Source organism: Malassezia pachydermatis (genome assembly GCF_001278385.1).
Source record: "Malassezia pachydermatis strain CBS 1879 chromosome Unknown scaffold1, whole genome shotgun sequence".
NCBI classification, from domain to species: Eukaryota; Fungi; Basidiomycota; class Malasseziomycetes; order Malasseziales; family Malasseziaceae; genus Malassezia; species Malassezia pachydermatis.
Window position 1 is genome coordinate 141,412 of NW_017253138.1, and position 26,748 is coordinate 168,159.

Consider the following 26,748-nt stretch of genomic DNA (forward strand, 5'->3'; position numbering starts at 1 on the left):
GCGCCTTTCACTTTTGCAACCATAGAACACGTGATGCCCCTCGTTCGCGAGCGAAGGTCCGTGCAAGCTACCGACGAAATTGCCTACGCTGCAATCATGGCGACCCAAGGTCCCTCGTTGAAAGCCTTTCTTCTACAAGCGAAGGCTTTAGCTCTGTATCGGAGCTTTATTCGGTCTACTAGATGTGAGTAAAAAGTATCTCTTATGCTAGCTATTCCTACGATGGAGGCACGATGGGAAACGATGCATTGGTTTCGCACAGAGATAGAGCGACTTCGCAACGAGACGGACCCTGTACGTTAGATTTCCTGCCCACTAATACCAGCTTCGCATGGAATCGCAGCTTACGCACTCACGTATTGTCATGAAACAAATCAGTGGCGCTTTTATGTTAAGTTCTGGTGATAGCACACAACCGCCCTTGAGAGGATTACGGCGTTCTTAACTATCCATGGTTCACTAATGTACAACACGCAACTCTCCCAGCATGTATCGCATAAGCTGGAGTAATGCCTCAAGCGAATATACCACCTGAGAAAGAATAGAGTGCTCAGCCAATATATATAACGTTCCTTCCACAGTTTTATTCGATTTGCGCGAGGAAGGATGACCATTGATATCCAAGTTCAACGGCTCTTTAAATGTACGCTGGGGCACGGATGGTCCATCGTACGTACGGCGCCATGCTGCTGTTGTCATACTCTCTTCGTTCAAAATTTCTCCATAGCTGAGGGCAATGGCAGCAATGAGTTCTTCCAACGAGCGTCTCGTAGATGGCAAAAACTGTGGCATTCGGGTGTGAGTAATAAGGGATTGGCCAAGCATCCACAAGTCTAAAAGAACTGTGGAGACAAGCTCTTGGCGCAAAGGAAGAACATCGTATACCGCTTCCTGGTGATGTTGTAGCAAGCCGGTCTCACGACACATACGTAAGGCCACAAAGAGTGTGAAGATTGAGTCAAGTCGGCTGTAAATGCGGTTGAGAATAGCCACTGGTTTAGGAACCAGGCTAAACTCATTACTCATAATGCCCACAAGACCCTGGCATTGACCAAGCTGGTAGCGAATATTTCCTTCCATATCCTTGAAGTTCTTGGACATCTCAGGCGTCGTTTTAAACCCGTGCTCAATCATCTGGCGAGCCAAACCCAAGTAAAAGTACTGCAGCAGCAAAGAGGTATTCGACAGCTTTTTTAACAATTTCGTCCGTGCATGGTAGGGCCAAAATATAAGGTTCACCAACAAAGCTGCAACAATCCCAAGAATAATCATATAACTTCGGACAAGGGCAACATGAACCGGACCAAACCATTTAGGCTGGAGGTAGGGAACGATAGCGACGATCGGCGTCGTTAAACCCATCACAGTTCCCAACGGTGGAGGAAAACTAGAATGCATACGAAGGATCGACGGCGGAATCTCAAGCACCGTAATAAGGACGCACAGACCATAGACATTACCTCGAGAAATCTCGTAGGCAATCAACCCAGAAATCGCACCCAAAATAGTTCCAATGAAACGACACAAAGAAACACGAAACATATCACCACTTGTACTTTCCAAACACCAAATATAGGAGATGATCATCCATTGTCCGTTCTCGTTGTGCCACCACGACAGTTTCGCAGGTTCTAGAAAAGCAATCATAGAAAACAGAGTTACACCCGAGGCAAGCTTAAGAGCCAGGTGGATATGATGCGAGCTTTTAAGGTCATGCAATAAAAGAGACAGCCGGATTCGGCACCACAATACGAATTTAGCACGAGTAAAATTCGTCCATGCCAGCCTTATCCGTTGCAAAAACCCTGTTGGTTTTGTTTGGCGACGGACATGATATGAGGCGCGAGCAATGTTTTCCGCATACGTTTTGTATCGCGTATGCGTCGTGCCTTCATCCATAACAAACGATGTAACATCTCTGGCAGAACCAGCCTCGTCCTCGTCGTCGGAATGCAAATCGTTGTTGGCCTTGGAGTGATGCATGTAGTTTTGCAGGAATACGGTGAAAAAGTCAGAGTTCGAGGTAGGTTGCAAAATATCTACCCCACTCGAGGAGGTAAGCCATTTCCAAAAATTCATGCGAGGAAGATGAAGGTTCCAGAGACGATTTTCTGTTAGATGCTGTGCGATTGCTTTGGAGTTGTTGAGCACGTCCGTAGTTTGATCCACAAGTCGAAATATAGAGAGTGAAAACTGTGCCAACAAATACATTTCTGGTCGAAACACCATCGGTTTTCGAAATAGATTCTCGATCCCCGTAGGAGCCAGAGGCGTAGCCGCTGCGGAATGTGGGGGAGTATAAATGGTAGCAGATGGATTAGGAGCATCAAGATCAGCAAAGTCAGGGTTCGTTAATCCACGCTTATAAAGTAGACCGTATAGTTCATGAAGGCAGTGAAGTTTAGTAACTTCTAGTTGATGAGCCATCTGAGCTAGAAGATATTGGGGATCGTTGAGCTTCTGCTTATCATCGGAATGGACATTTTCAAGGGAATATGCAAAAATGGTGGCCATTTCTCTGGTATACAATTTCTTCTTGCCGCTACAGGTATCCATTAGAGCCTCGAGCATGGCCAGTGCATCGAGCAAAGACGAGCGCAGCACACGAAAGGATTCCACGGCATGCTCGAAATCACGCCGACCTTCGACTTCCACAACGCTTACACGCTCGAATGTAGATTGGGTATGTGGAGCTGAACAAGGAGGAGACTCTTCGTCCAGATGATCCAGTACATCTTGGATAATCGGGAGTTCAAAGTCCTCATTAGGCTGCGAGAGGCCGAACCCACTTCGCATCCAAGTGTTGACATCTGCTAAGTAAGGAATAATTGCACCGCACGAGGATATTGGTACACGTCCCAAGGAGAGCTCGTGCTGAGACGCAGCCTGTAACACTTGCACTTTTTGGACGTTCCCATGGAGGCTCCGTTGCATATCCATAAAAGCTTTTGATTGCTTGAAAAGAGGCTGTGTATTTGACACAGGGCGAGATGTAGATAGCTTATCGAACCAGTGTGATAGCTCGTGATCCAAATCATCCATTACATTCTCCACCATTTTGGAAATGGTATGCAACGCAGTAGATGATGTTCGAAAGAACGAGCCATAAGCAGTTTGTGGGAAGAGCAAGTTGCTCAAGGCACTTAGGATTGCCGTCACAAGAATGGGGTAAAACAGATTCGTGAAGTTCCTAGCAGAGATTTCAGGCTCGGATCCAGTAAGCTGCCATGTCGATACAAACATCGACACTCGCATAGCTGGACGAAGACGTGGAATGCGACTCCATATAAGAGCTGCGATAAAAAATGAGACAAAGATGTAAGCTGAACCAAGGCCACGAGATTGAAGACCGGTATAGATGGGATTGGGGCGATCGAGCCACACCTGGCAGCAGACAATAAGGAAGCCTACGGCCAGCCATAGTGTGCTGCATATAAGACCCAAGAAGACCAACTCGAGATGGGACCCGACAGTACTCCCTCCTGGATAAAACGCAAGGCTATAGTTAGTGGGCACAGCACTTACTGAACAAATACGAAGCAAAGAAAGGAGCGTTCTCCCAACCAGTGACGCACCGGGTTGACGAATACAAATGGCAGCAACGCAATATTAAGGAACATTGGTGCTGCCAGGTCATAACTGTAGTCATAAAGCTTTTGTTTAGGCCATTTTGAAGGGAGTAGACTAAGAGGAAACCGCATGTAGCGTCAAACAGCCACCTTAGCTGCACCCACAAAGAGTCGGCCCTGGGCAAGTGTATCAACGCGCCGAGCAGAAGATTTCATGCAACCTCCACAAGGTAGCGACATTTCTTGCCAAGCAATTTTTTTGCGATCGCACCGCTGCATTTGCACAGCCTGGCCTGCTTGCGTGTTGCATGGCAGGGCAGGAGCCAATACAGTTAACAAGCCTGCCTGTTGAGGTATGTTCTGTGCATGCTCATGTCCAGATAATTTGGTGCATCCTTCTGTTTTCCCGGAGCCCCAATCTTGCCCAAGTTTGTCGTGCTTTACGATATGCATGCAACAATGCACCGAATGTCATCAAGGCTGAGTACCTTCTCTGCTGCTGGTTTGATTCGTATGGTCTTCGATTTACACAAGGAAGCGGTAGTGGCTCCACGGCAGTGTCACTCCAGTATGCGTTCTTACCTACAGTGCACCCTCCCTCCGGCAATGCGACTTCACTAAGACGGGCGGCGACGAGCGACATATTGTCCTATGTAACTCGATATGGTATTTGCACATCGGAGGTTGTAGCCAAAGTGGAACGAATTATGATTCAGTCACCAATTTTCGGCAATATATCCCAGCTTTATGGGATGTTTTCCCTTACGCGAGAAGGTGCATACGCCATTGTGCCATCGCACATCTCGTGCCACGCACTACCTGAAAGACTTTTCCACAAGGCTGATCTCTACGATCCTATATCTTACTATTCATTGGTACCTTCCAATGTGAAACCTATATACCAAGTCATTGTCAAACTTGTCTGTGAGCTGGTCCCTACGTCCATGTCAAATACGAAGATCCTTCTGCCGCCCTTCTCACACCTTGAGTTAATACTGCGCATGATCCTGTTGCACCATGCATCGCCCAACTCTTCACATGGATACCCTCTCGCCATGTGCGTTCATCTCAACAGCGTTCCTATGATCTGCCTACTTCTGGCGGCCGGTGCAGATCCGTCGCTCAAAAAGAACATTGCCCTGCACGTGGCTGTAAAACAGCATCATCTACCCATCGTTCAGCTGCTGGTGGAACAAAGCGACAAATTGGAGTACCAATGGCGTAGTCGACTTCGATTGATTGCAGAGAATCTGCGTATTCTGACAGAGGCTCGCCGGACGAGACGGCCACAGCGCCCTAGTGCACGAGCTGTTCCCCCTCTCGATGCCACGCCGCCGAAACGCCAAAAACTGTCAGATCGTTGTTCTGTGGACCTGGCCTTGTTGAAAACAGCTGTACGATCCAAGGCGTGGGATATTGTCACTTATCTCCTGCATACAAAAGGTCTAATACCAGACGTGGACACACTCAAAATCATGGACAAGTATGGTATGCACTAACAGATCAATTACATGTGTGCTTAATCAAGCGATAATTGGTCCCTAAGCTCGCGCTTGAGCACTTTCCCGGCGGCGCTGTGATGTTAAAAGAAAACAACATACCTGCGTGGCAACTGGTCAGTCCAAGTTATGCCTCGGAGCTTTTTATACCCCGCCACACGCTCGTTTACATATGATATCACCTCCTCAGACCGTTTCTCCTCAGACATATCGGGTGCATCTGACCGGAGTACAATAAAGGCCCAAGGCAGCTCATTTTTTGCGACATCTTCTTTTACAATTTTACCCACAACAGCTGATTCAAGGACATGGGGGATGGAATTGATGATGGCCTCAATTTCTGAGGCAGCGATTTGGTACCCATTGTACTTGATGATATCTTTGACGCGATCATGAATAGTAATGTAGCCTGCTATGAGTATGCATGTCCACGTACCTTTATCATCGAACGAGACAATGTCGCCTGTACGTAGGAAACGGCCAGAATCCTCGTCATCCATAGCAAACGCCGATTGGTTTGCTTTTTCGTTGCCAAGGTAGCCCTGCATCATTTGGGGACCCCGAACCAGAAGCTCGCCCGGCTTGTTTACCCCTACTTTCTTGCCAGTGTTGACGTCAATGACATATGCCTCCGTGTTAGATACGAGACGGCCGACATTGAGCTTATGATACTGCAGGTCACGCTGCGTTTGCAAGGCAATGATGGGAGACACTGTTGTGAGTAGACGCAGAACATACTCTCCGTCATTCCGTATCCTGATGGTGAGTTGTAAAGGTACGTACCATCCGTTACATGGAGCCCATACTTGTCACGCACAAGCTCGCACAGCTCCTTAGAGAGAGACGCAGCACCGGACGCAAGTGATTTGATGGAAGAAAGATCGTACTTCTTCGCAAGAGGGGAACGAACGAGTGCAATCACTGAGGTTAGCCAAACATCGGTATACGTACTGATAGGGGGGACAACAAATGCGAAAGTAACATGGAACTCTTCTACGGTAGAAAAGAAGGTCTCAGGTGAAAAGCGCGCTGCAATGACGGCTGGCGTGAGTGTGTGTAAGTTGATAAGCGAAGTGAGCATTCCATAGCAATGGAACTGAGGCAGAATGGAGTAATGTATCTCATTCTTACCGTCTTGAATAGGCGCCTCTGGCTGATCATACCACTGCATAAACTTCTCGGAGGGTTTGTTGATACGCCCACCTAGAGTCGCCGTCATTTGAATAGCATTGGCGATCAAGTTGAAGTGCGAAAGTCGGACGGCCTTGGGCAAGCCAGACGTGCCGGAGCTGAAGCAATAAATGGCATCTTGCTCCTTCGGGGAAAATGGTACACGATGCACAGCGTCATCCCCGTCGTTGTACAGCTTCATGCCAGGCTCCACTAGGAGCTTTAAGTAGCTGCGCTCGTGGTCCTCGTCAAACACATATACGGTGATGTCATGCTTGCAAAGCTCCTCATAACTCTTAGCCGCCTGTACAGCCTTTTCGTACGTAGCAACCGAAGCTAGAATGGCGCGTGGCTTCGTTAAATCAAATACATGACGCATTTCATCCGGCTTGTACATTGGGTTTGACAGGGCAGCCACACCGCCCGACATCATTACACCCAAGACGGCCAAGAGATAGTCGTGTTGGTTCTCTGAGTACACCACTATAACATCGCCTCTCTTCCACGCACCGCCCTCGATGTGGGGCGAAAGCAGCGACGTGGCCATGGCTTTGGCCTGGGCCCGCACTTGGCCTAACGAAATAGGCGTAGTGGACTTCCGTGTTGTCTGAGGGCATGGATACAGCAACGGCATAGCTTCATCCTGATCAGATGTAGCTTGAAGCACAAAATCTGGAACAGATAGATCCTCTGGAATCTCCAAAGGCTTGTACGGGGACGAATGGAGCATGGTGATGTAAATGAGTTCCCTAACTTGTTCAACGGCCCTATTTTTGACACTTGGGCAAGGTTCTCCACAAAAAGTCCCGGGTGCCACTTGCCATGTGGAAAGGCGCATTGACCGAGGCCCTGGCAAAGTACAATACAGACCGCTCGATATGTGCGTATAAAAGAAGCTAAGTGGTGTAGTATTCTATGCTTTGGCCACACTAGCGAGAGATCCAGCCCCTATACCGCGTGTACGCTACGTCGTTCATCGTGGTTTTGTTAATGATGCATGTCCCGAGGGTGAAGAGTGTGATTGTCTTTTAACAACAACGGACCTGCGATCTGCGAAAGCAGAGCAAATCCTAGAGGCATCAGATGCGCCTGTGGAAATTGCATGGTACATCGCACCGGAGCGTAGACAGGTACGTTTACATACGCGTGGCCAACCTAGTAGTATCGCATACGCGGGCATGCCTACCTTCTTCCGTCCAGCGTACATCCACAGAGGCACCGCTTTCCGGACCACAAACTGCAGGGCAAGACATCGAAACTCGACTGGGATCGTGAGCGCGTGCGTGTATGGAATAGCCTCAGTGAGACAATGCAGAGTGCTTTTTACGGCCCACCACCAGGCCAGCCCTCTGCCCAGGTCAAAGACATGTCAAGCAATATGATGGCCAATAATACAAATGAAACGCTACCTGAAAAGTACGCATGACAGGATACTAACGTGTGACAGTTTTGCGCTTGTCGTCATCGACCCAAAAGAGGTTGACATGTTGGATTTGCAGCATGCTCGTCGTACAATTTTTGTGCGGCAAGAGAAGCGTACATGGACAAGCTCTGAAGTAGCGCCATAGAGTCTTATGCGTCCTCTAGGTTACGATCAAGAAAGTCACGCAGCTTGGCACCGATCGATGCACGGATCGACTCGGGGAACGTATCTAGGCGTGTGTAAGTAGTACAAGCACACATACCATGCGCATAAGTTCCTAGCTTGTCAACCATAGTGGCCAGATGCAAGGATTCCTGCGAGCGGGCCTCTTCTGTCATGTAAGTCAAGGAACATGTACGTACGCTCAGCATGATCCCGCAGTTTGGCTTCCCAGCCGCTATCTTCTAGCATCTGACGCAGCTGCATCAGAAGACTAGACCATTCTCCTGTAGCAATTAAACGTTGGTGCAGGAGATTCAAGAGCTGTTCACAGCTCTCGCCATTGTCCTGGTCAGACATGGGCGACAAGGGTGGATCGTAATAGAGAAAATACGACGAATTTATCTCCACATGACTTTAGGGTTTATGAGCTTGTCGGTAGATATGAACTATGAACGACCGGGGGGCGGTGGAACAAAGGTTCCATTGAGCCATGCCAGAGCCGGCATGGTAAAATCACCTGTCCCTGTCATGGAAGCATATGCGAGACGAATGTAATGTACACTGTTTTCAATTGTGGACCGGATGTCAGTCGCAGGGAGTCGTTCCGATGTATCCGTCATAAAAGTATCCAGCAAGGACGTCAAATTGTAAGACGTGCCAGGCCCCACATGACGAACCACGTCGTCCACCAGCAGCGAAAAGCCTGTCCACGTATCGGTCAGATGCGATGGGATGGGCATCCATTGGATGACGCCTGGCTGATCTTGTGACGCACTAAATTCGGGCAAGGCGGAGGAACCTGTCGCATCGCCTTGCACCACTGCATCATCCTGGAGCAGACCATCAAAGCCCCAGCGTCCTACACCGTTGATAAACATGCCCACTAGGATGGCACAGCACAGCATCGAAACACGCGTAGGGAAACAGCAGCCTGGCAAGAGCGCTAGCGCAATGATATAATGATGTAAACGCACAACCTCATTAGGTACCGCAGCACATAGACCAAGGATGATGGCAGCAATAATGTACAATGTAAGGAACTTGGGCAGTACGCCTGCATTGCGAATAACGCGGACCTGGTTAATGGCCAGGCAAATGACCACAACCACAATAATCACCAGTGACGTCAGCGCACCTGGCTGCTGAGCAATATCGTGTCCCGTCAAACGCGAGAGTGGCACATCGGCAAACACGACATCCAGAAGGACACCGATCCACCAAAGACCAAGCCATCCAATGCCAAACTCGAGCGGCAATGGTCGGAATGCTGGCCATACGTGACGTAAACCGGCATACCAAATGACGAAGCACACGAACAGGAAAGGTCCAAAATCGCCGACCGCATCGCCAATAGGCGGGGGCATATCGCGCAATTCTGATGCTAAATTCACGTGCCAAAATCCCATGCATGATAGTATCCAGAAGAGAACGGCAGGCATAGGGCGCAACACCAGCGTAACAAAGACAGAGAATACAACGTCCAAGACATACAGTCGCCAGCGATAGTCTGTACAGTGGGATTGGTCTTGCGGCGCTTGTAGTACAAAAGACGAGGGAAAGGCGCTAGAAAAAGGCGCACTTTTAATACCATTTTGTTCGTTGCTTTGATAACGTGAAAATGTGCCAACCATGCGCAATATACCACATCCACCATGGCGCTGAATGAGACCAGCATGCTTGGCCGCCGAACACACAAAGGAATCAGCACGGTACGGAGTACCATTTCCGCCACCGACCACTAGTGGCTGGTAAATATAGGATGTATCACCCACAATGCGCTCATTTAGAAGGGTAACACCTGAACACCCACTGGGGCACCGGAATGGCATGCTGGCATCAGAAAAAGGTCTGCATGCACTGCCATCCAAGCCACACTGAGCGTTCCTGCCCCAAAATGTAGCTGTACAATCGAGTGGCGTGGGCTTCACCCAGCCTGTAGGCGTAAGCACAGATGCCTCGAACCAGGTTTCGTGTACGATTACAGCAAATCCAAATAGCCAGCCGATACATACGGCAGCGAGTACAATCCAATGCCACTTGTTTCGCAGTACATCTCTTTTTATGGCATCCCACCAATGCTTGGAGGGCGTCGCTGAAGACGTATATGAAAATGGCCGTACATGGGTCGGTGTGAATGAGGACCGCTTGGATGACGATGGCAAGAGGACTGACGGCGAATGGGCATTCCAAGTACTGAGTTCCATTCTCTCATTCGAATCCGACACAAATGGATCTGAGAGTTTAGGAGGTGGCGTCCATGCGATGGGTTCTGTCCATTGGCACCATTTGGCTTCCAAAGTAGCCCATGGCCACCAGGGATAGTGCCGTAACGGCTGGTTGGACACCACTTCAGGTCCTTGTAGCCATTTCCATGCTGTTACCGACCATCGCTGCATGCGTTGAACGGGAGTAGTTCGAGCGTGGGACATAAGCATACTAGGCCGAAGTGGCGAGACAGCATCACTACTGGCCAGCAAATTAGATGTAGAGGAGGCCGAGTCAGACCGCATACTTGGCATCGATGCAGCTTGCGTCATATGCGTCACAAAGGACCGCGGTTGAATAACCCAGAACAATGCGTGCGGCGAAGCATCCAAGGCACTTAAGAGCGGGCCAGCCGTCTGTAAAAGCTCTTCGATGCCGTTCGCATGGGCCAACAATGTTGTGTATCCCAGGGCGAGTCCATATTGCAGCGCTTGCCACGTATGAGGCGATGTTCCTAAGGACTTGGCACGTGTACGACCTTTCAATGTGGCAAGTGCATCTGCATAAGCTTGGGATTGCACTTGTTCTTCCGGGATCACCGGCAAGGTCTCGATCGATAGGGTGCGTACCGGCAAAGGCAGGCACTCTTCCCATTCACGTTGGAAAGGGCCCCAGGGGCGGAGACCTTGTCGATGTCCACATAGCCAGAGAGCCCGTTCTTTCTCACGTGGCGAGGCCACCGCATCCACAATCGAAGTAAATTTAGCCAGCGTATCAGGGGTGGCCACGAGGTGAAGAGGGCCTGACGCATAATCCAGCAAATGCTGCCACAACGGCATGTCGTTTTCGTGCTGGGCCTGCAAGGACAAAGCGCGGTTCGCATGAATTTCCAGGCCCCGCGTGTATCCATGCGAGAGGTCGCTACAAAGCGCAATCATTGCACTAACATCCACATTGATGGTCCGCGTGGGATGCCATACTTGCGGCGGGGGAGGGCGTGGTAGTTGGATATGCAGAGGCACGGCCTTGGAGGCGCCCATGCGAACATGGACACCCATGGCTTCCACTGCACGCACTGTGTCGTTTAGACGTTGTGCTACCTCACCAGACGAAGGCTCTACGTCTGCGGGAGACAGCCGTGTGAGGACAAGCTCCACACTCTCTGTGGTCCGCGCCGCGAGCATCTCTCGCGCTGCCTGGACAATCGACGTAGGCGGAACAGCACTGTTTTCGTCTGCTTCGATGTTATTGGCGAGCACATGGTCCATTTCTTGCCATTCCCGCAACAAAGCATCCAAGCGAATAGGAAGGAGACGAATCCAATGGGTGCCCTGTCGCCCGACAATATGGATAGGCGACGTAGTGGGCCCTGCGTCATAACTTTTTCGCTTACCTTTGGGCTTTGAGGCTGCTCGCGTTACGTTCAGGGTCGTCACTGGTCCGTAACTACACAGCGCATGCAATACTTCGCTCCAGAAGGCCACCAAGTACGATGCATTGCTTGTAGACGTATCTATCGTCCCAGTACCTGTGACGTATTCATATTCGGCCTGTACAGCCTGTCGAAAGGCAGCCAGGCCTGGCAGCGGCTGTCCAGTGCGCTCAGGCCATAGCTCTGCTACGACCGGCACTTGCGTTCGAGCCACAGCCGCTTGCGTCGCGACCAAGGCGCCCTCACGCCATTCCAAGTCAGGACCAGCGTCCCATCCCGGCGATGCCGCATTCCATGCCATGTACGCTGCACTGACCTCATCAATCGAGGTCAGCACGGCCTCGAGGAGTGGCCCTGGGTCGATGCCGCTCATATCGTGCCAGTGGTGGTGGAGGATGTGGCCTCCCATCAGATGGCGTGGCTGGCCGCGCACGTGGATGAGACGCGTGCGAGCGAGTTTCAACAATCCCTTACGCCCGCATGGGCGGACTGTGCGCGTGGGAAGGGCCAAGGACCTATGTACGACTACAAGTACGAGTTAAGTTTGTCTTTCGCAGCGGCTTTGAGGGCGGCATTGCGTGTTCTGCGGTGCGTTAGTGTGTGACAATACGTACTGCTTGAAAAAGTCTTTAGCGCCACGTTCGAGGGATGTCATGCCTTCGTCCAATGTCGCAAGAAGTTCATCGCGTTTATGCAGGAGCTGCATGTTGACATGGGCCTGTGAACGCACACTGTTGTTGGTGAAGTTGGCAAGTTGTTTTGTATACCCTTCGAACCACCAGCCATTGGCCGCGGCTTCGGGATCGGCAGGGGGGGGGACTGGGGGTGTGGAGACTGAGCTTCGTGTGCCGGACAACGACGGGAGACTCGGGAGGGCCCACGCACTGGACGGCGCGCCTGCTGCCCCGGATACCGATCCACGCGGCGTTGACGATGAGCTAGGTGGTCCTGATGCGTTGGCGGGAGGGTCAGGGACACTCTGTTTTTCCCATGTCATGCGCGGCGGGAGCGTCGGGGCCGCGGGACGTCGCGATCCTGCCAGGACGGCATCTGTCTGCGCGGCCTGGGAGAGCGATTGACCTGCCGAGGTACCGAGCCACCCTGCTACACTGGCAATGTAGCCACCTGCCCCAGCGCCCGGCGCTAGCGGAAGAGACCGTGGCGTGAACAAGTGGACGGTCGGCCGTTCTGCATGTGGTAGGGATGCAAAGGTCGACCATACACGCAACTGATGCCCGCTGGCCACTTCGAAGAAGAAACCTTGGTCCTCAATGCAGACCTGTGGCGCCGTCGTCACGACTTCCTGGCTGGGCGGCACATGGCGCTGCACGCGGTGCGTCGTATCGAAGCGCGGCAAGGACGATGCAAAAATGCTATTCGATGCCACAGCCACCAAGGTCTTGGCTCCCTGCTTTTCGACGATGTGGGCCGAGTGCACAGGATCAGGCCACTCGACATGCGAAATGCGAGAGCCTGTGACTTGGTCCATGAGCACGGCGCCCTGCGTCGTGGCGACGAGCAGCATGTAAAAGTCACGCATACTCTCAGCGGTGTCCGGCGACGTCTGCTCCATGGCGGCGCGTTGTACACTAGCCTCGTTGGTCGAGGCCACATTGCCTGCGACGCCCACGACTTGCGCATGGACAATGCGAGCGTGGGTTGGAAGAGCGAGCGATACCGCGTCGGAGCGGAAGCCCATCCACTGCTCCAAACTGCTCCGTTCAAAGGTCCATACTGTCACGTAGCCATTCACACGGCCCACAAGGAGCCGCAGTGCCAACACGGGATCACTGCGGGTGCGGCAAACGGCAAACGTAAGCCAAGCGATTTCGCTCTGTGCCTCGGCCTCGATGATCTTCGCTTCGCGCGCACCGATCTGACGTGAGAAAAAGTCGGCATGGCCAAAACCTGAGCGAATGACAATGTCTTGCGAGCGGCAGTCAGCCACGACAAGCATACCGCCATTGGCTGCCGCATACAGGCCTGTATCGCTTAGCGCATGGCATGTCGCAGGGCCTGGTAGAACGTGTAGCACGGTATGCGGCTGGAAACCCGCTGACGCAAAGTCACATATTGTCTCCATCGACGTAAATTCCGGCAAAGGTCCATTGGCCGACTCGCCGTCGGAGAGGCCTATGGATGCGGAAGGCCCTTCGGTCTTGTCGCTCAAGGCCAAGGCATGCATCTGCCCGGCAAGAACGCCCGTGCCCATCGTCAAATGCACCACGTGCCCTGTTGTAAGGCTCACAATGCATTCCATAGCGTCCCAAGCCACTTGCACATGCTCAATCTGCATCTGCATCGGGAACCGCTGCAAGGGCTCGAGGGCCGGCATACCGATCATAGTAGGATGCATGATCATGTCACGCACAGACAGAGTCAAATGCGGTAGCGGTACAGGGAACGGCTCATGCAAAAGGACGCCGCGTCGTGGATCGCTTTCGCCCAGGAGAAGCAGGTGCGGACTCACGTCGTGCATACGCACGGTCCCATCCAAATGCCACGTCACTAGCAGACGCGGCTGACCCTGTCGTGCAAAGGCCGGGGCATGCGCGAGCGTTGCACCGCCTTGCAGATTGGGCGTGGCCCAACCACCCATAAACTCGTCCGGCTTGATGGAGCCTATGGCCCCGACAGGCGCCGCCTGAACCCAGCGGCGGTACTGCGCCAGTGGGACGGTGGCGACTGTGCAGCCCAGGACCGTACCGCGCCCAGCCAGCTGCAGCGGCAACGGCAGTCCTAGGCGATCGTATGCTGGCTCACTCCGTCGTGGTGGGAAGGTGTATGCCTCGATTCCACGCTGCGTACTCTGCGCGGCAATCGTCGGCAACGAGCCATCTGGACCGACCAGAACCAGGATTCCGTACGGATCAAACGTACCACGGTAATGAGGATTGAGGCGTGGAAGAAGACAGTAGTCTTCCACTGTGCCGGTGGTACGATACACCGTTGTATGTGTCGGCATCAGCGCTGCACGCTGCGCAGCCTTCGCCTTGGCTTGTGCCTCGTAGTTTGAGGATGTGCTAAACAGACCTGCAGCTGGAGGCGGCGGTAAATGGAACGCGTACAAACACGCCGCACTCTGGCGCACCGGCGTGCCACCCATCACTGTGAGGATCGTCCCACGCGACGAGGCCGACTCGGACGTGGGCGTCGAGGACGAGGCTGCATTGCTGGACGTCGGCTCCGTCGGCGCGGCGCCACTGCCTGTCCACGCACTGGCGGCTTGAGCACCATACTCGTACCAGCCCTGCGCCGGGAAGCCAGACCATGTCAGCTTGAAAATCGGCTCACGGGGGCCCATGCTCTGTGTTGATAGATCTTCTGGGGCTACGGGCCGATCAATGTCGATCTCGTCCAGCGTGCGCACCAAAAGCGGCTTGTCTTCGTCCTTGATACTCCAAATCGAGAGCGCACCATTCTCATGGCCCATTGCGAACATCTCACCACATGGACTCCATGCAATGGACGTGGCTGGGCACATACGCTCACTCCAAATTTCTTCCATGGGCGCATCAGCATGGGGCCCTGGTGCGCCCGGAAGGAGTCGTAGTTGGTACGTGCTCATCGCATGGCTGTCGCGCAGCGAATAGAGGACCGCGCCGCCTTCATAGCATAGGAGTAGAATGTTACAGTCGCGCGGATGCGTCTGGATATCAATCATCAGCGGGATGTGCAAACGACTGGGCGCCTGCGGTACATTGGACCGACGCAGAATCTCTTCCTCGTTCCACCACAAGTTCGGAATGCGGTACGGCGACACATGGAATCGATCCAAGTCATACGTTTCCACCGTCCCATCCGCCAAGCCCAAGAACAAGTGACTATGCTCTGAGGTCACTTCCATGCACAGCACATGGTTGCGGGCTGTATGGATCCCGACTCGCATCGGCGCATCGGCACACGCCGGCATCTGGCTCGCTTGCGCTCGTCGTGCGCCATGGACAACGGAGGCATGTGGATCCCGCCGTGATAGATCGTATATACTGATATTGTCCTTCTCATCTGCGGGTAAGTAGGCGCTCATACGTACCGATACAAATGAGGAGGTACGTATCTGACTTGAATGCCATATGCTTCACACGCAGCGCAGGACGTAGCATAAACATGATACGCACACTCGGCGCGCCATACAGATGCACACTGCCCGCAGAGGTGCCGACGGCCAGGTAGCCCATACCAGGCTCATAGGCCATCGCGGAGATCTCGCCCGGCAGACTGAGCTGATCGACGAATCCCTCGGCAAATTTGCTAGGGTCCCGGAAATCGCCTGTCCAGTCACCCAGACGCGCATGCAATGGCGGTAGGGCATCGTGCGTGGATACCTTGGCACGTCCCACCGCAGACTTGATCCACGACATGGTTGGTCGTCGGAGCCGAGGCACGACGCAGCCGCGCGCCCGCTCTCTCCCTCCACCTAGGCACAGCGTGGCAGTGGCCTCCCTCCACTGGCGTGAATAGCATCGAACACGGTCTCTGTGACTTGTGTATGGGCACATCTATGGCTTCTATTTTTATGTTTCTGACTGCACGTGTTGGTCGCGCTTGCCCATACCACCAAACATGGAGTGGCCAAGCTGACGAAGATGCGACTTGAGACCGTCCTTGGCCCACACGGCTGTACGGACAGGTGTATAGCCCATCGCACCACGGTGGCGCATGTGAAGCTGCTGTGTTTGAAGCTTCTCAATCGCCTTGCGTTCCTGACGCGTAATTACACCATCATCGTTCGCATGCGAGTTCTCTTCTGAGCGTTGCGGCAGACCCACCAGACGCTCATACACCTCGAATTCATGACGATCACGCGCGCCATCCAGACACTCACGATGCGATTCATCCAAACCTGGGTTCACACGCACACGCACGGAAAGGGAGCCAATCTCCTCGAATTCGTGCGTCTTGGTAGTCTGCTTGTTGATAAAGTTGCGTTCCAACGCGTGCAGGTTGTTACCTGTGAGGATAGGGAGCTCAATATCCGTTACTTGCTCGTCTTCCAGCTCACGCAGTGGGAGCATCGCCACAGCCATATGGTTCGATGTACCGGGCACGAGGTTGCCAGGGATCATGTGGCGGCCGAAACTGAAAATAAGGTTGGTCGAGTATCGGTCATACACCGGCATGCGGATGAGTGACTCGTTCTCACCTACATTCGGTTGCTTCTTCAACGAACCCAGCTTCTTTTCATGCAGTCCAGCAATCAAGTGCACTTTGCTGCTGTTCAGCTTGCGCGTAAGCTCCTCCGTCTTGCCGCGCACTTCAACATTGCTTAGCAAGTCGATCGATACAGTGTTAAAGCCGCGCAGCTCCCGCGGCAGCGACAACTTCACAGAGCGGAACACAATGCCACACGACACCTTGCCGTAACCGACACCGTCCTGCAGGCTAAACGCGCGCTCAACCTGCGACGACTTTTCAAACAGTGACTTGAGCGGCAGCGCCACAATACCCATGATCGGGTCGTGCTCACGCAAACGCGAGTCACGCACAATAATACGCAGCTCCGACTTGGTCCAGTCACGCACAAAGATCTCAGTACCAGCCTGGAAGTAGGGCATGTTCGAGTACTGCTTCACACGCGTCTTGTAGAACATGTTGTCGTTAAGAATCAGTTCACAGTAACCGCTCGGCAAATGCGACGAGCCCATTTCCACATCTTGACCAGCTGCGCCCTCGCGATCCTTTTCCTTGACACCCTTCTCCACATCGCGGCGCTCCAGCCCAGCAACAAACTTCACAATGACACTCAAAATGCCACTAGGCCACTGCGGATCCGGCGGCGTATCCAGAGCCAAAGCCTCCTGCTCCGAGTCGATGGGCGCTGGTTTGCGGTCTACCGTCTGCTCTGCAGCCGACTCGTTTTCATCCTTCTGGTTCTGACGGAGCTTTGTGTTTAGATTAGCCTTCTCGAAGAAGCCTACACTCCAGTTGAGTCGGCCCTCCATCGTATCAGCATCTTCGAAGCCCATCAGATCCGACAAACGCGGCAAAATCTTGTTGGGATTGCGCACGAGCTCACGCAGTGTTACGTTAACACGACCGACAATATCATCAGCTGAACGCTTGTCCGAGTCCCAAAGCTGCACCGAGAGACTTTCATCGGACCGCACATCCTCACGTGATACCAGCAGGAACGCTGTCTCCTCCCATACCGGGTTCAAATCCTCAAAGATAATACGAGTCGAGTACATAGGGCGACCAAACTTGGCGAAACTGAGCACACAGTAGGGGTCCGACTTGCCATTCAAATCTTGCGAGCTGAGACCCTCACCATGATGGATGTTAACAACCAGCACACCAAGGGCATCCGTGTCCTTCTTGATACCATCACCACTCAGCATCTGCCTCATGTTCATCGTCATGCTCTTCGGCGCCACATACATGTTCGCAGCAGCGGCGATCGACGATTGCACGAAGTTTGAGATAAGAGGCAAATCCAGCACATTCGGCAAGATACGAGTCATAGGGATCGCACTGATACTAACACTCGGCACGCCCATCAGCGAGAACGTCAAGTTTCGCAAAAATGGTGGCTCGCTCATAATCTGCGCACGGAGACGGACGGTACCCACAACGCGTTCCACTTGTACCCACACAGGCAAAGGAATTTCAAGCCAGTCAAAAGCACCAATGAAGAATTCAATCAGCAAATGAACGTTCTTAGATCGATCCTTGCCAGACTGGCCTGGCAAAGCCGAGTAACAAAAGCTTACTTCCATGTTCAAAAAGTCACCAGCCAGGTCCTCGGCCTCTGCACGCCTGGCATCGGCGCCCATATCGTCATCCAGCTTCTCCTCAACTTGGTCCACGGAGGGGCCGGCGGCCTCACCCTTGTCTTCGTTGCGCTCAATCCACATATCGCGTGGGTACTCCTTATCTGTCATCAAGTCGGCCAAAGCACGCATGGCAATGAACCGCAAAGGGTTGGAGCCCATACCAAAGTCCGAGATCTTCACCGAGCTCACAACACCAGGTAAAGAGGACTGCATAATATCCTCCACCTGGTCCAGGGCTGCCGTAAACATTTCGGGGTTCAATTGCTTCCAAATCGTTGCCACTGCGGCATTCAGCCATTCCACACTCTCCGGATAAGGGGGTGCAAAACGCTCACCACGTTGCTTGTGCATATGGGCACGAATACGCTCAAACTCGGCTGTAATCTTGTTCTGCACAAGACCAATAGACATGTAGCCAGCGAATGCAGCAATACCCAAAAGAATGGTACGAGTAAGGAATGCAAACCAACCATGTCCCACTGTGGCCACACCCCACACAAGAATAACTATCGCAGCGTAGCCGTATAGAATCTTTTCAAAAATACCACTCATCTCCTTCAAAGATTCAGCTTTCATGGGCTCAGGGAATCGCTGCAGGAGAATTGAAGTGGGACGAGCAGGGCTGGGATTGACATACTCGGCGTCGTACGCTTTAGCAGAAACGGGCTTCTTTGTCGAGAAGCCCCCACGGTAGCGTGAATCCAAAGTCGAAGGATCGATATCAAAGTCGGCAGTGTCTTGGATAATTACTTCGCCACCAGTAACAGGGTCATCTACCTTGCGCTTACCCTTGGCAACAAAATTGTTCTTCTTCGGTTCCTTGCTTGCCCGTGCTGCTTCCTTGATACGCTCCTTTTCTTCTTGTCCGCCACCCTTGTCCGAAACAAGATTGTGTCGAGTAGAGTGCTCGCGTGAAGGAGCATCAGAGGCCACAGAGACTGAATTAACATCGGACTTGCTCCTCGACAGTTTCGAATGCGAAGAAGTAGCATCACTGCTTTGTTGCGGTTGCGTGGGGGGTGTACTGTACCCCTCTTGCGCCTGCGGTGCGGGCATTGATGCAGTTCCTACATCAGCTTGATCTGGACCCGCTGATGAGCTATATCCTTGCTTGCCCGTATCCAGACTAGACCTTGCGCTTGATTGCAAATATGACAGGTCAGTCTCGGAGGCGGCGTCTTTGTTCTCATCGTTGCTACTAGGCCATGGCCACCATGAACTGCTGTTCGATTCGTCAGGGTTTAGTCTTTCTTTTTCAGCTAGGTACTCTTGGACAGTCGGAATACGATTTCGTTCGGACCAGCCTTCTCCCATGTAATGATGCGCCATGGTCGAAGTCAGTAACAACGGGACCCTGCCAAGGGTTTGAGCGCTTTCCGATGCGACAGAACGGAAAATTGTCAAACGACGCACTATGACGTCATCTGGCCCGTGCATTCTCGGCGCCAACCCCACAACTCAGCCTCGCTCACATTGGCTCTAACAACCTGCGCGGTGGCTGTGTATAATAATGCTGCGTGCTTTTTGCACTAGAGTGTGTTCCAAATCAATCATAGCCATGAAAGCCCTGCTCAATCCTTCCTCACACTGTCATTGACCTGTCCGTGGAGTTGGCTTGCGGAGTTTGTCTTTTCCACCAGACCTATTTCCATCGTCTAGTCAACAGGGTTCTGCTCATGGACCTGACTGAATCTCTTCCAGCTCACTCATCTCCAGACTACGTCATGCCTGAGCCCGTAGCAGGATTTGGTTATGACGGAAATAAAGAAGTGCATTCCATCATGATCTCGTATGCACCTGAGCACATGAATGAACTAAGTGTAGCACAACATGGACGAAATAGCGAGGTTACATCCAAGGGGCCCGCCTTGGACTCTCATCCTACTATTACGGTGGACAACACATATTTATGTCCACCTTCACCAATTAGCACTCGTTCTGATATAAGCTGTGATGCTATGATGATCTCAGCGAAATCACTGGACAATGATCTTTGGTGCAAGCCTCCCAACCATGATGAATTAAATGAAGAACAAAAAGCCATATTATCAGACTATCCATCTGATCTAGATACAGAGTACAAATCTTTGTATGCCTCTTTCTTTCGTGGAATTTTACAATGGCGCTCCTACGTAAAATGGAGATATACACGTATGTTATGCCGTCCTACTAATACAAGACTATTATCTTGTCGTTCTTTTCCTTATTGCGATTGCAGCTTGTGTGTCAATTTTTCATACACAGCTAATACATTGGCTCAGACCAATATCTTTAAAGGTTAGGACTGTACTATGGGGCTGGATTATCCCTGTTCTAGTTCTCTTTGCTCTCTCTTTCCCTCCCCTTTTCGGTGGTGAGATCATTGCTGTATTGTGCGGTATTGTTTACGGTGTTTGGGTGGGGTTTGGGATTGTGGCTTTAGGGACATTTCTAGGTGAGCTTGGAAACTTTTATCTGTTCCGATATCTCTTGCAAAAGCCTGCTGATAAAATCGAGCGCAAAAGTCTCATGTACGCTTGCTTCGCAGAGATTATTCGAAACGGCAACTTCTTCCTTGCTCTGGCTACACGGTTGTCTGCTATTCCCAGCCACATTACTACAGCTGTTTTTGCCACTGTTGGAATGGGATTCTGGACTTTTGTTTTTGCAGCCATCTTCTCCTTGCCAAAATATCTCGCTGTTGTTTATCTAGGTGTAGCCCTCGATGGAGGCACGGCAGGTGGCCAAAATTCGAAAAGCTCGCGCGCTGTGCAAATTAGTGTGGTGGTGTTCATTGCTGCTGTAACGGTTGGTATCGCTGGATATCTTTGGTATAAAATGGATCGAGTAAGGGTCTCCGTCCAGGCACGACTGAAAAAAGAGCGCTTCGAGCGTTTGATTCAAGCTGCCCATACGTATGAGAACTCCAGCGCCCTATCTAGCCCATGCCTTGAAGTTCACGATCCCATTCTCAACGTATGCAAGACCAAAGGCGATCTTGCTGGATGGTCCGAAGAGGAAAAGGCATTTGGGTCTTTTGTTATTCCATTGAATACGGAGAAGGTGAACAGTACATAATCTTCCATTTTCATCAAGCTTGTCTATATTGTATATACTTGGTATAAAATGATTTGACCATCAGTTGCGATCTTGTGCCGCAGGAGTGTCACTTTGTAGATGCAGCGGTTGATCGTTTTCAGTGGGAATAGGCTCAAAGGAATACTGTGACTGGGAAAATCGTGCCAAGAAAGCTTGGCGTCCTTCTGACTGTGTAAGAAAGTAGAGTAGTACGCCCACTGCGATGAAACCAAATGCAGCAAGGGCTTCCCATGGAGCAGAAAAGACAGGCATAATAAGTAGGAACAATGCAATCATTACGAATACAATCGGAATGACAATCCATACACGGAATGGTCTCTCCAAGTGAGGCTCATTCACTCGAAGAACAAGTAGTCCTGTTACAGTAGTACCATACCAAAACCAGGCACAAACACCACTGAAGTTAACAAGACTGGCAAAGCCTGAACCGAACACCACAAATGCTGTAGCAAGGCAGCATGTCAATATCAAAGCGTTCAACGGTGTATGGAATCGAGTGTTCATGGTCCCGATCGCATGGGGAAGAAATCCGTCACGACCTGCAGCTGCTGTCAGGCGCGAGTATGTATATAAGTGGCCATTTAATGCGCCAAGGCAAGAGAAGGCAACTAGAGCGGCAAACAAAATGCCGCCAATGGAGCCAAAAGCGGAGGAGCCAAAATCGAGAGCAACAGAGTTGGTGCGTACCACTACATCGGGTGGCAATACGACAAAATAGGAGATAACAGTCGTCAAGAATAGCGCCATCACGGTCAATGTACTGAAGGAAATGGCTCGAGATATGTCACGAGATGGATTAACCATTTCCCCTGCCACAAACGTACTTTGGTCCCAACCATCGTACGCCCATAAACCACTGTACAATGCCAGTGCGTATCTGCTAATATCCGACGTGGAACCAGAAAACAATGATGGGATGGAAGAAAAAGCCTGCGATGACGCTTCAGGTATTTTACCCTGATGAGCCAATACAATTGCAATCGTTGGGATGCTGCCGAGAAGCAAGATCTTGGTGATGGTCACCGATAGCTGGACTCGTGGCCCAACCATAGGGTGGAAAGCATGGACTAGAAACACGACGAAAATCGCGCTAGATGCAAGTGCCTTCACAAGGAACATAGGTAAATCTTTAGGCAATAGTTTATGAAACTCTCGTCCTTGGCCACCGATAAGATGGAGAATTACTCGTGTTGTGTATTCTCCAAAAATTGTAGAGATGATCGCTGCAGAGCTGGCTTTCATCGCAATAATAGCCGTAAAAGAGTACAAATAAGACATTAATGGGCCGAATGCATACTGGAGATAAGCTTGAGGACCACCATTGAGTGGGATGGCTGAGGCAAGTTCGGCATACGAGCTAGCGCCCGTCAGCGCCAAGATTCCACTAATGACCCAGATAAGCAAACTTGCACCAATCGACCCCGTATATGCCGTGATGACACCCGGCGAAGAAAAGATACCGCTGCCTACTTGTAATCCAATTGTCAAGGAGATCGCGTCAAATAACGTGAGCCGAGCATGTGAAGATGTTGAGCGGTGGTGTCGCTGCTCTTCTATCCCTTCGCCGTCATCGTGTGTGGGCGCCAACTGCAGGATGGCATCCGTATAATCAAATTCGAAATCTTCATTATCTTCGTCCATGCGTGAAGAAGAGGCAAAAGTGGCGTCTTCCGTCCTCGAGCTGCGCGGCTGCACCCTTGGAGACTCTGGCGTCATGCTCGTTTCGAATAGGTATGGAACTAGGGCCCAACACCTCCACTAGTAGTCGTGGAGGCCCAATAATGATGCGGGGCTAGCCGGCGTCCAAGTCTTGAGATTTTTCATCAAAATGCGCCGCAGGCAGAGTGCATCATCGCCTTCTTGGCACATCAGTTTTTTTCTTTACAATAGCCCTTGATGTCTTCCTAAAAGATGTTAGCGGTTTCTAACGTGAATGGATATGTGGAACCGTCAGGCATAAACAAGCAATATGCTATTTCCAATGATGGCCAGCGTATATCTTTGGACGATGCTAGGAGTCTGGGGTATCAACTCCGAGATGCCTGCGATTTATGTCGGGGCAGAAAATTGAGATGTTCAGGCATATCCCCGGACGAGAGCCCCTGTGCGCGATGTAAAGCTGATCACTCGGAATGCGTGTTCTGTACGTACTTACATTGCTTACACCAGCCACACGAAGTCGAATTGGCCGACCACGAAAGCGCCCTCTCTCCCCCCATGTCGCCACCTCTCACGCCACTACTGCAACAGAAGGTCCAAAGGTCGAGAAAGAGCACGATTGTTGTTCTCGCACGCTGAAAGCAGATTATGCTGTACCCAATATGTTTGTACAGGGAAGTCCTCCTACCAGTAATTCCTTCGCTTCTACTCTCTCACCCGAGCCTAGATTCTCTAGTCGAGAAGGGACTAGCGTGTCAAATTCATGTGAAGAGGATCTTCTAGTAGATCCAGGGTATCAAGCCTCTTTGTCCGACTTATCTTTAGCTGCATTCGTCGAGTCTTTGTACACTTTCGAGATTGCACCGTCGGATGGATTGACTCCCAATGCGCTGCTAGGCGCATCGTCTCACTCACCACCCTTCTTAGACTTGGGTCAAGCTATGCCTACAGCGGACAAAGATTCGATTGCTCCCCTGCCTTTTCAGGACATCATTAGCGCGTCAGATCAATATACGGAGAGTGCCTTTCTGCAAGACAATGTGACTTTCTCGGTGCCATCAGATCTACGATGGTGGAATGCTGCTCTTAGCTTACCCCTTTCAGACTATACAGAACCCGAGTTTAAGGTGTCTGAAGAAAAGCCGAACCACCCAAGTTTTTCAAGTGCCGCGCAAGGTCCTTCACACATGCACTCTGGTAAGCCTTCTATGGACACATCTCTTCCCTCGACCAGCAATGCTTGCTGCGCAAACAAGATGATGTCTCATTTGTCACATGCAAATACAAGCTGCTGCAATGGTAAAAATACCGCCGAAGGTGATAATGCTCTATCGACAAACTCTTTACCGGCTGTCCTTGGTCAATCTCTTCTGCGGACACCTATGTCGCATCCGGATAAGGTGCACTGTGTGCCAAATCCCAGTGGCACACAATGTTCATGCCAGTGCGATTATAGTTTAGCGCTTTTATCGCTGGAGCGAAAACTACGGACAAAACTTATGAACTCTCCGAATGATGGTGATGCGTCTTCGTCGCTTGTTTTTACTTTGTCCATGAGTCAAGCCGTATCCAATAACTGTGCTTGCAGTGCTGACTGTCCCACATGTAAATCAAGTCCATCGTACAGGTCGAGTGCAGGCTTACTTATATCTACTGCTCTCCAGATTTATGCGAGGGCGCTTCAGATCCTCCAAGAAGTGCTTCTGAGTGATAATTCGAGTTCTTGCAAATGCGATGCAAAAGGGTGCAAGGATTGCGGCTGCTCTTATAAGCATAAACATTCTCGTGATGCTGTGCATCAAAAATCTTTTGTCGACGTTAGGATTGGTGATTATGTTCCCTCTGCTCAAAATTCCCGAAAGATCGCGTTGTATGCTATGAGGCTTGAGCTATTGGATTTAGAACGTGCTCTTGCACGTGTTCAAAGTGCGTCGCAGCAGCCTCTACCACCTGCTATTGCCATGAAAGACTTCCCTAATACTAATGCATGCTTGCCCTTGGACAAGAGTTCTGAGACTGCAACAACAAACTTGTGTAAGCATCTGAATCCTTTTGATCAGCTGGTTATCAAAAAATTACACTCTCAACTCAATGAAGTGCTACATGCAGTCGAAGGTATGGAGATTAATGGTCCTGTTGAATAGTTTCTAGATGTTGTACAGTTATATTACCCAAAGCGTGCCAGGCGTCGTCGTCGAAGTTCCTCGGCCGTCAAAGCATGATCTAGCTCTGTGTCGTGAACCTCCTCATCCACCTCCTCGTTATCTTCTTCACACGCCGTGGGCGCCATAGGCACTTCTGTGGCACCCGAAGACGGGGGAGGAGACGCTTGAAATGCATTAGACTGGCTCTCACGCATGCGGCGTATGCGTTCGACATCTTCGGGAACGGTTTCAGGTTCTGTTCGTTGCGAAAATACTCGATTCGTTCGTTGTAATATTCGGTCTGATACATGATACTCTTGGCCAAGGCTAGCTGCAATGACCGCTTGAAGTTGCTCTTCATCTTCATCACGAATATTCGGCACCGCTGTTTGCATGGTAGGAGGCGATGGCATCCATTCTACATCAGAGTCGCCATCCATTTCTTCTTCGATGCTATCCACATCGTCATTGCCATTGTCTTCGTCTGTGAAGGCCGTTGACAGGGTGGGATGTAAAAACGGTGACTTGCGTTTACTCGACGCGAGCCACAATTCATCATCTTCAATCTTTGATGTCCCGGTGGCCGACTTTCTTCGTGAGCCCTGTCCGCGGATGACCATGTGTGATGTTTCAATATCATCTGTTTGTCTAGCCTTGGCACGGCGCCGAGATCGATATCCGCTAGGCGGTAGATCTAACGCCGTGAATAAACTTTCCTGCTCCTCAACCGATGAACCTGGGCTGGATAAATCACCTCTAGCACGTCGTTGTCCATGCGGTAGATCCCTAGCACTGCTGAACTCCAACGTTGTGGAGGGCTGAGTATGTTCTTCGAGACTAGCACGAATAGCTGCTTGAAGATCTTTATCGTCTTCATCATCAACGAACTGGGTTGGAGCCATTACAGGCGTTTGCACGTCCGCCATATCATCTGCAATAGTGTCTGGAGGCGCAGAGCCATCCTGTGGTTGAATAGCAAATATGGTATAATTCTCATGTTCAGCCTGTGTGTTAGATGCACTGTACAAACCTGCTGTAAAAACGTGCTAAGATACATTTCGCCTAGCCATTGAGGCTCGGTGAAGAAACTGTTCAAGTTGAACCTTATTTGTTAGGCGTGCGCGTCACGTACCATTGCCTCTGTGTATGTCCGAAGCCACGTAGAGCGAACCAGTGGTTCCCAAGGTTGAGGAGAAAAGCAAACTCTCTTTCGGGATGTGCATACCTGGATCGAAGCTCGCTGCAATCTCGCCATCGAACCAGGTTCATATCCCACGCCTTCAATGCGCGGTCGATTACTTCTACACTAAAGTAGCCACTTTCATCCATATGGTTCGCTTCTGATAGACCATTGAGTTCATTTGGCATGCATAACTCGTCTTGCTCGTAGTCCTGAATCTCTTTAGCGATTTGAGAGAGCTGTACAGGGTCAAAATAATGCCCCTGAAGAATGGCATTGAGGGCATGTTGAGCGCACATCATGCTTCCAACATCCTGTTTTTCTTTCGTCAGAGTGCTTCGCATACATACCAAAGTAAACATGTTTTACCAACTCTTGTCGACGCATCGCTTGCGGTGCAAGGTGGCTTTCCAGAACGAACCATCCCATCCTTGCTTCGCGCCACCGTGCGAGA

The 26,748-nt window shown here is 51.2% G+C and overlaps 10 protein-coding genes across 10 annotated transcripts; 2 read left to right on the forward strand and 8 right to left on the reverse strand.

The window, feature by feature from the left end:
- Window positions 1-459: 459 nt before the first annotated feature.
- On the reverse strand, window positions 460-1,134 carry Malapachy_3004 (hypothetical protein; the record flags this gene model as incomplete). The annotated part of the gene is made up of 1 exon (XM_018137485.1): window positions 460-1,134. One exon carries the CDS (start codon window positions 1,132-1,134, stop codon window positions 460-462), a length of 675 nt encoding a protein of 224 aa, XP_017994185.1.
- Window positions 1,135-4,624: 3,490 nt separating this feature from the next.
- On the forward strand, window positions 4,625-5,068 carry Malapachy_2988 (hypothetical protein; the record flags this gene model as incomplete). Its single annotated transcript, XM_018137469.1, has 1 exon — window positions 4,625-5,068. The coding sequence occupies one exon, from the start codon at window positions 4,625-4,627 to the stop codon at window positions 5,066-5,068; it is 444 nt and encodes a 147-aa protein (XP_017994084.1).
- A 20-nt stretch (window positions 5,069-5,088) lies between these two features.
- Malapachy_2991 (4-coumarate- ligase) lies at window positions 5,089-6,968 on the reverse strand (the record flags this gene model as incomplete). Its single annotated transcript, XM_018137472.1, has 6 exons — window positions 5,089-5,143; window positions 5,171-5,477; window positions 5,505-5,780; window positions 5,807-5,824; window positions 5,852-5,989; window positions 6,020-6,968. The coding sequence occupies 6 exons, from the start codon at window positions 6,966-6,968 to the stop codon at window positions 5,089-5,091; spliced, it is 1,743 nt and encodes a 580-aa protein (XP_017994151.1).
- A 92-nt stretch (window positions 6,969-7,060) lies between these two features.
- Window positions 7,061-7,806, forward strand: Malapachy_2986 (pyridoxamine 5 -phosphate oxidase-like fmn-binding protein; the record flags this gene model as incomplete). Its single annotated transcript, XM_018137468.1, has 4 exons — window positions 7,061-7,118; window positions 7,148-7,368; window positions 7,452-7,654; window positions 7,686-7,806. The coding sequence occupies 4 exons, from the start codon at window positions 7,061-7,063 to the stop codon at window positions 7,804-7,806; spliced, it is 603 nt and encodes a 200-aa protein (XP_017994077.1).
- Window positions 7,807-7,810: 4 nt separating this feature from the next.
- On the reverse strand, window positions 7,811-8,180 carry Malapachy_3006 (transcription factor e 2; the record flags this gene model as incomplete). The annotated part of the gene is made up of 3 exons (XM_018137487.1): window positions 7,811-7,890; window positions 7,924-7,992; window positions 8,024-8,180. 3 exons carry the CDS (start codon window positions 8,178-8,180, stop codon window positions 7,811-7,813), a joined length of 306 nt encoding a protein of 101 aa, XP_017994187.1.
- Window positions 8,181-8,269: 89 nt separating this feature from the next.
- On the reverse strand, window positions 8,270-9,187 carry Malapachy_2978 (hypothetical protein; the record flags this gene model as incomplete). Its single annotated transcript, XM_018137460.1, has 1 exon — window positions 8,270-9,187. One exon carries the CDS (start codon window positions 9,185-9,187, stop codon window positions 8,270-8,272), a length of 918 nt encoding a protein of 305 aa, XP_017994004.1.
- Window positions 9,188-10,172: 985 nt separating this feature from the next.
- Window positions 10,173-11,833, reverse strand: Malapachy_2995 (hypothetical protein; the record flags this gene model as incomplete). The annotated part of the gene is made up of 2 exons (XM_018137476.1): window positions 10,173-10,213; window positions 10,261-11,833. The coding sequence occupies 2 exons, from the start codon at window positions 11,831-11,833 to the stop codon at window positions 10,173-10,175; spliced, it is 1,614 nt and encodes a 537-aa protein (XP_017994147.1).
- A 152-nt stretch (window positions 11,834-11,985) lies between these two features.
- On the reverse strand, window positions 11,986-15,821 carry Malapachy_2990 (wd40 containing snare-dependent exocytosis protein; the record flags this gene model as incomplete). The annotated part of the gene is made up of 3 exons (XM_018137471.1): window positions 11,986-12,043; window positions 12,075-15,465; window positions 15,494-15,821. The coding sequence occupies 3 exons, from the start codon at window positions 15,819-15,821 to the stop codon at window positions 11,986-11,988; spliced, it is 3,777 nt and encodes a 1,258-aa protein (XP_017994152.1).
- A 153-nt stretch (window positions 15,822-15,974) lies between these two features.
- On the reverse strand, window positions 15,975-19,289 carry Malapachy_2970 (ca2+-dependent lipid-binding protein clb1; the record flags this gene model as incomplete). Its single annotated transcript, XM_018137452.1, has 1 exon — window positions 15,975-19,289. One exon carries the CDS (start codon window positions 19,287-19,289, stop codon window positions 15,975-15,977), a length of 3,315 nt encoding a protein of 1,104 aa, XP_017994008.1.
- Window positions 19,290-25,137: 5,848 nt separating this feature from the next.
- On the reverse strand, window positions 25,138-26,681 carry Malapachy_2997 (josephin-domain-containing protein; the record flags this gene model as incomplete). The annotated part of the gene is made up of 4 exons (XM_018137478.1): window positions 25,138-26,118; window positions 26,145-26,217; window positions 26,247-26,616; window positions 26,645-26,681. The coding sequence occupies 4 exons, from the start codon at window positions 26,679-26,681 to the stop codon at window positions 25,138-25,140; spliced, it is 1,461 nt and encodes a 486-aa protein (XP_017994149.1).
- Window positions 26,682-26,748: the final 67 nt, after the last annotated feature.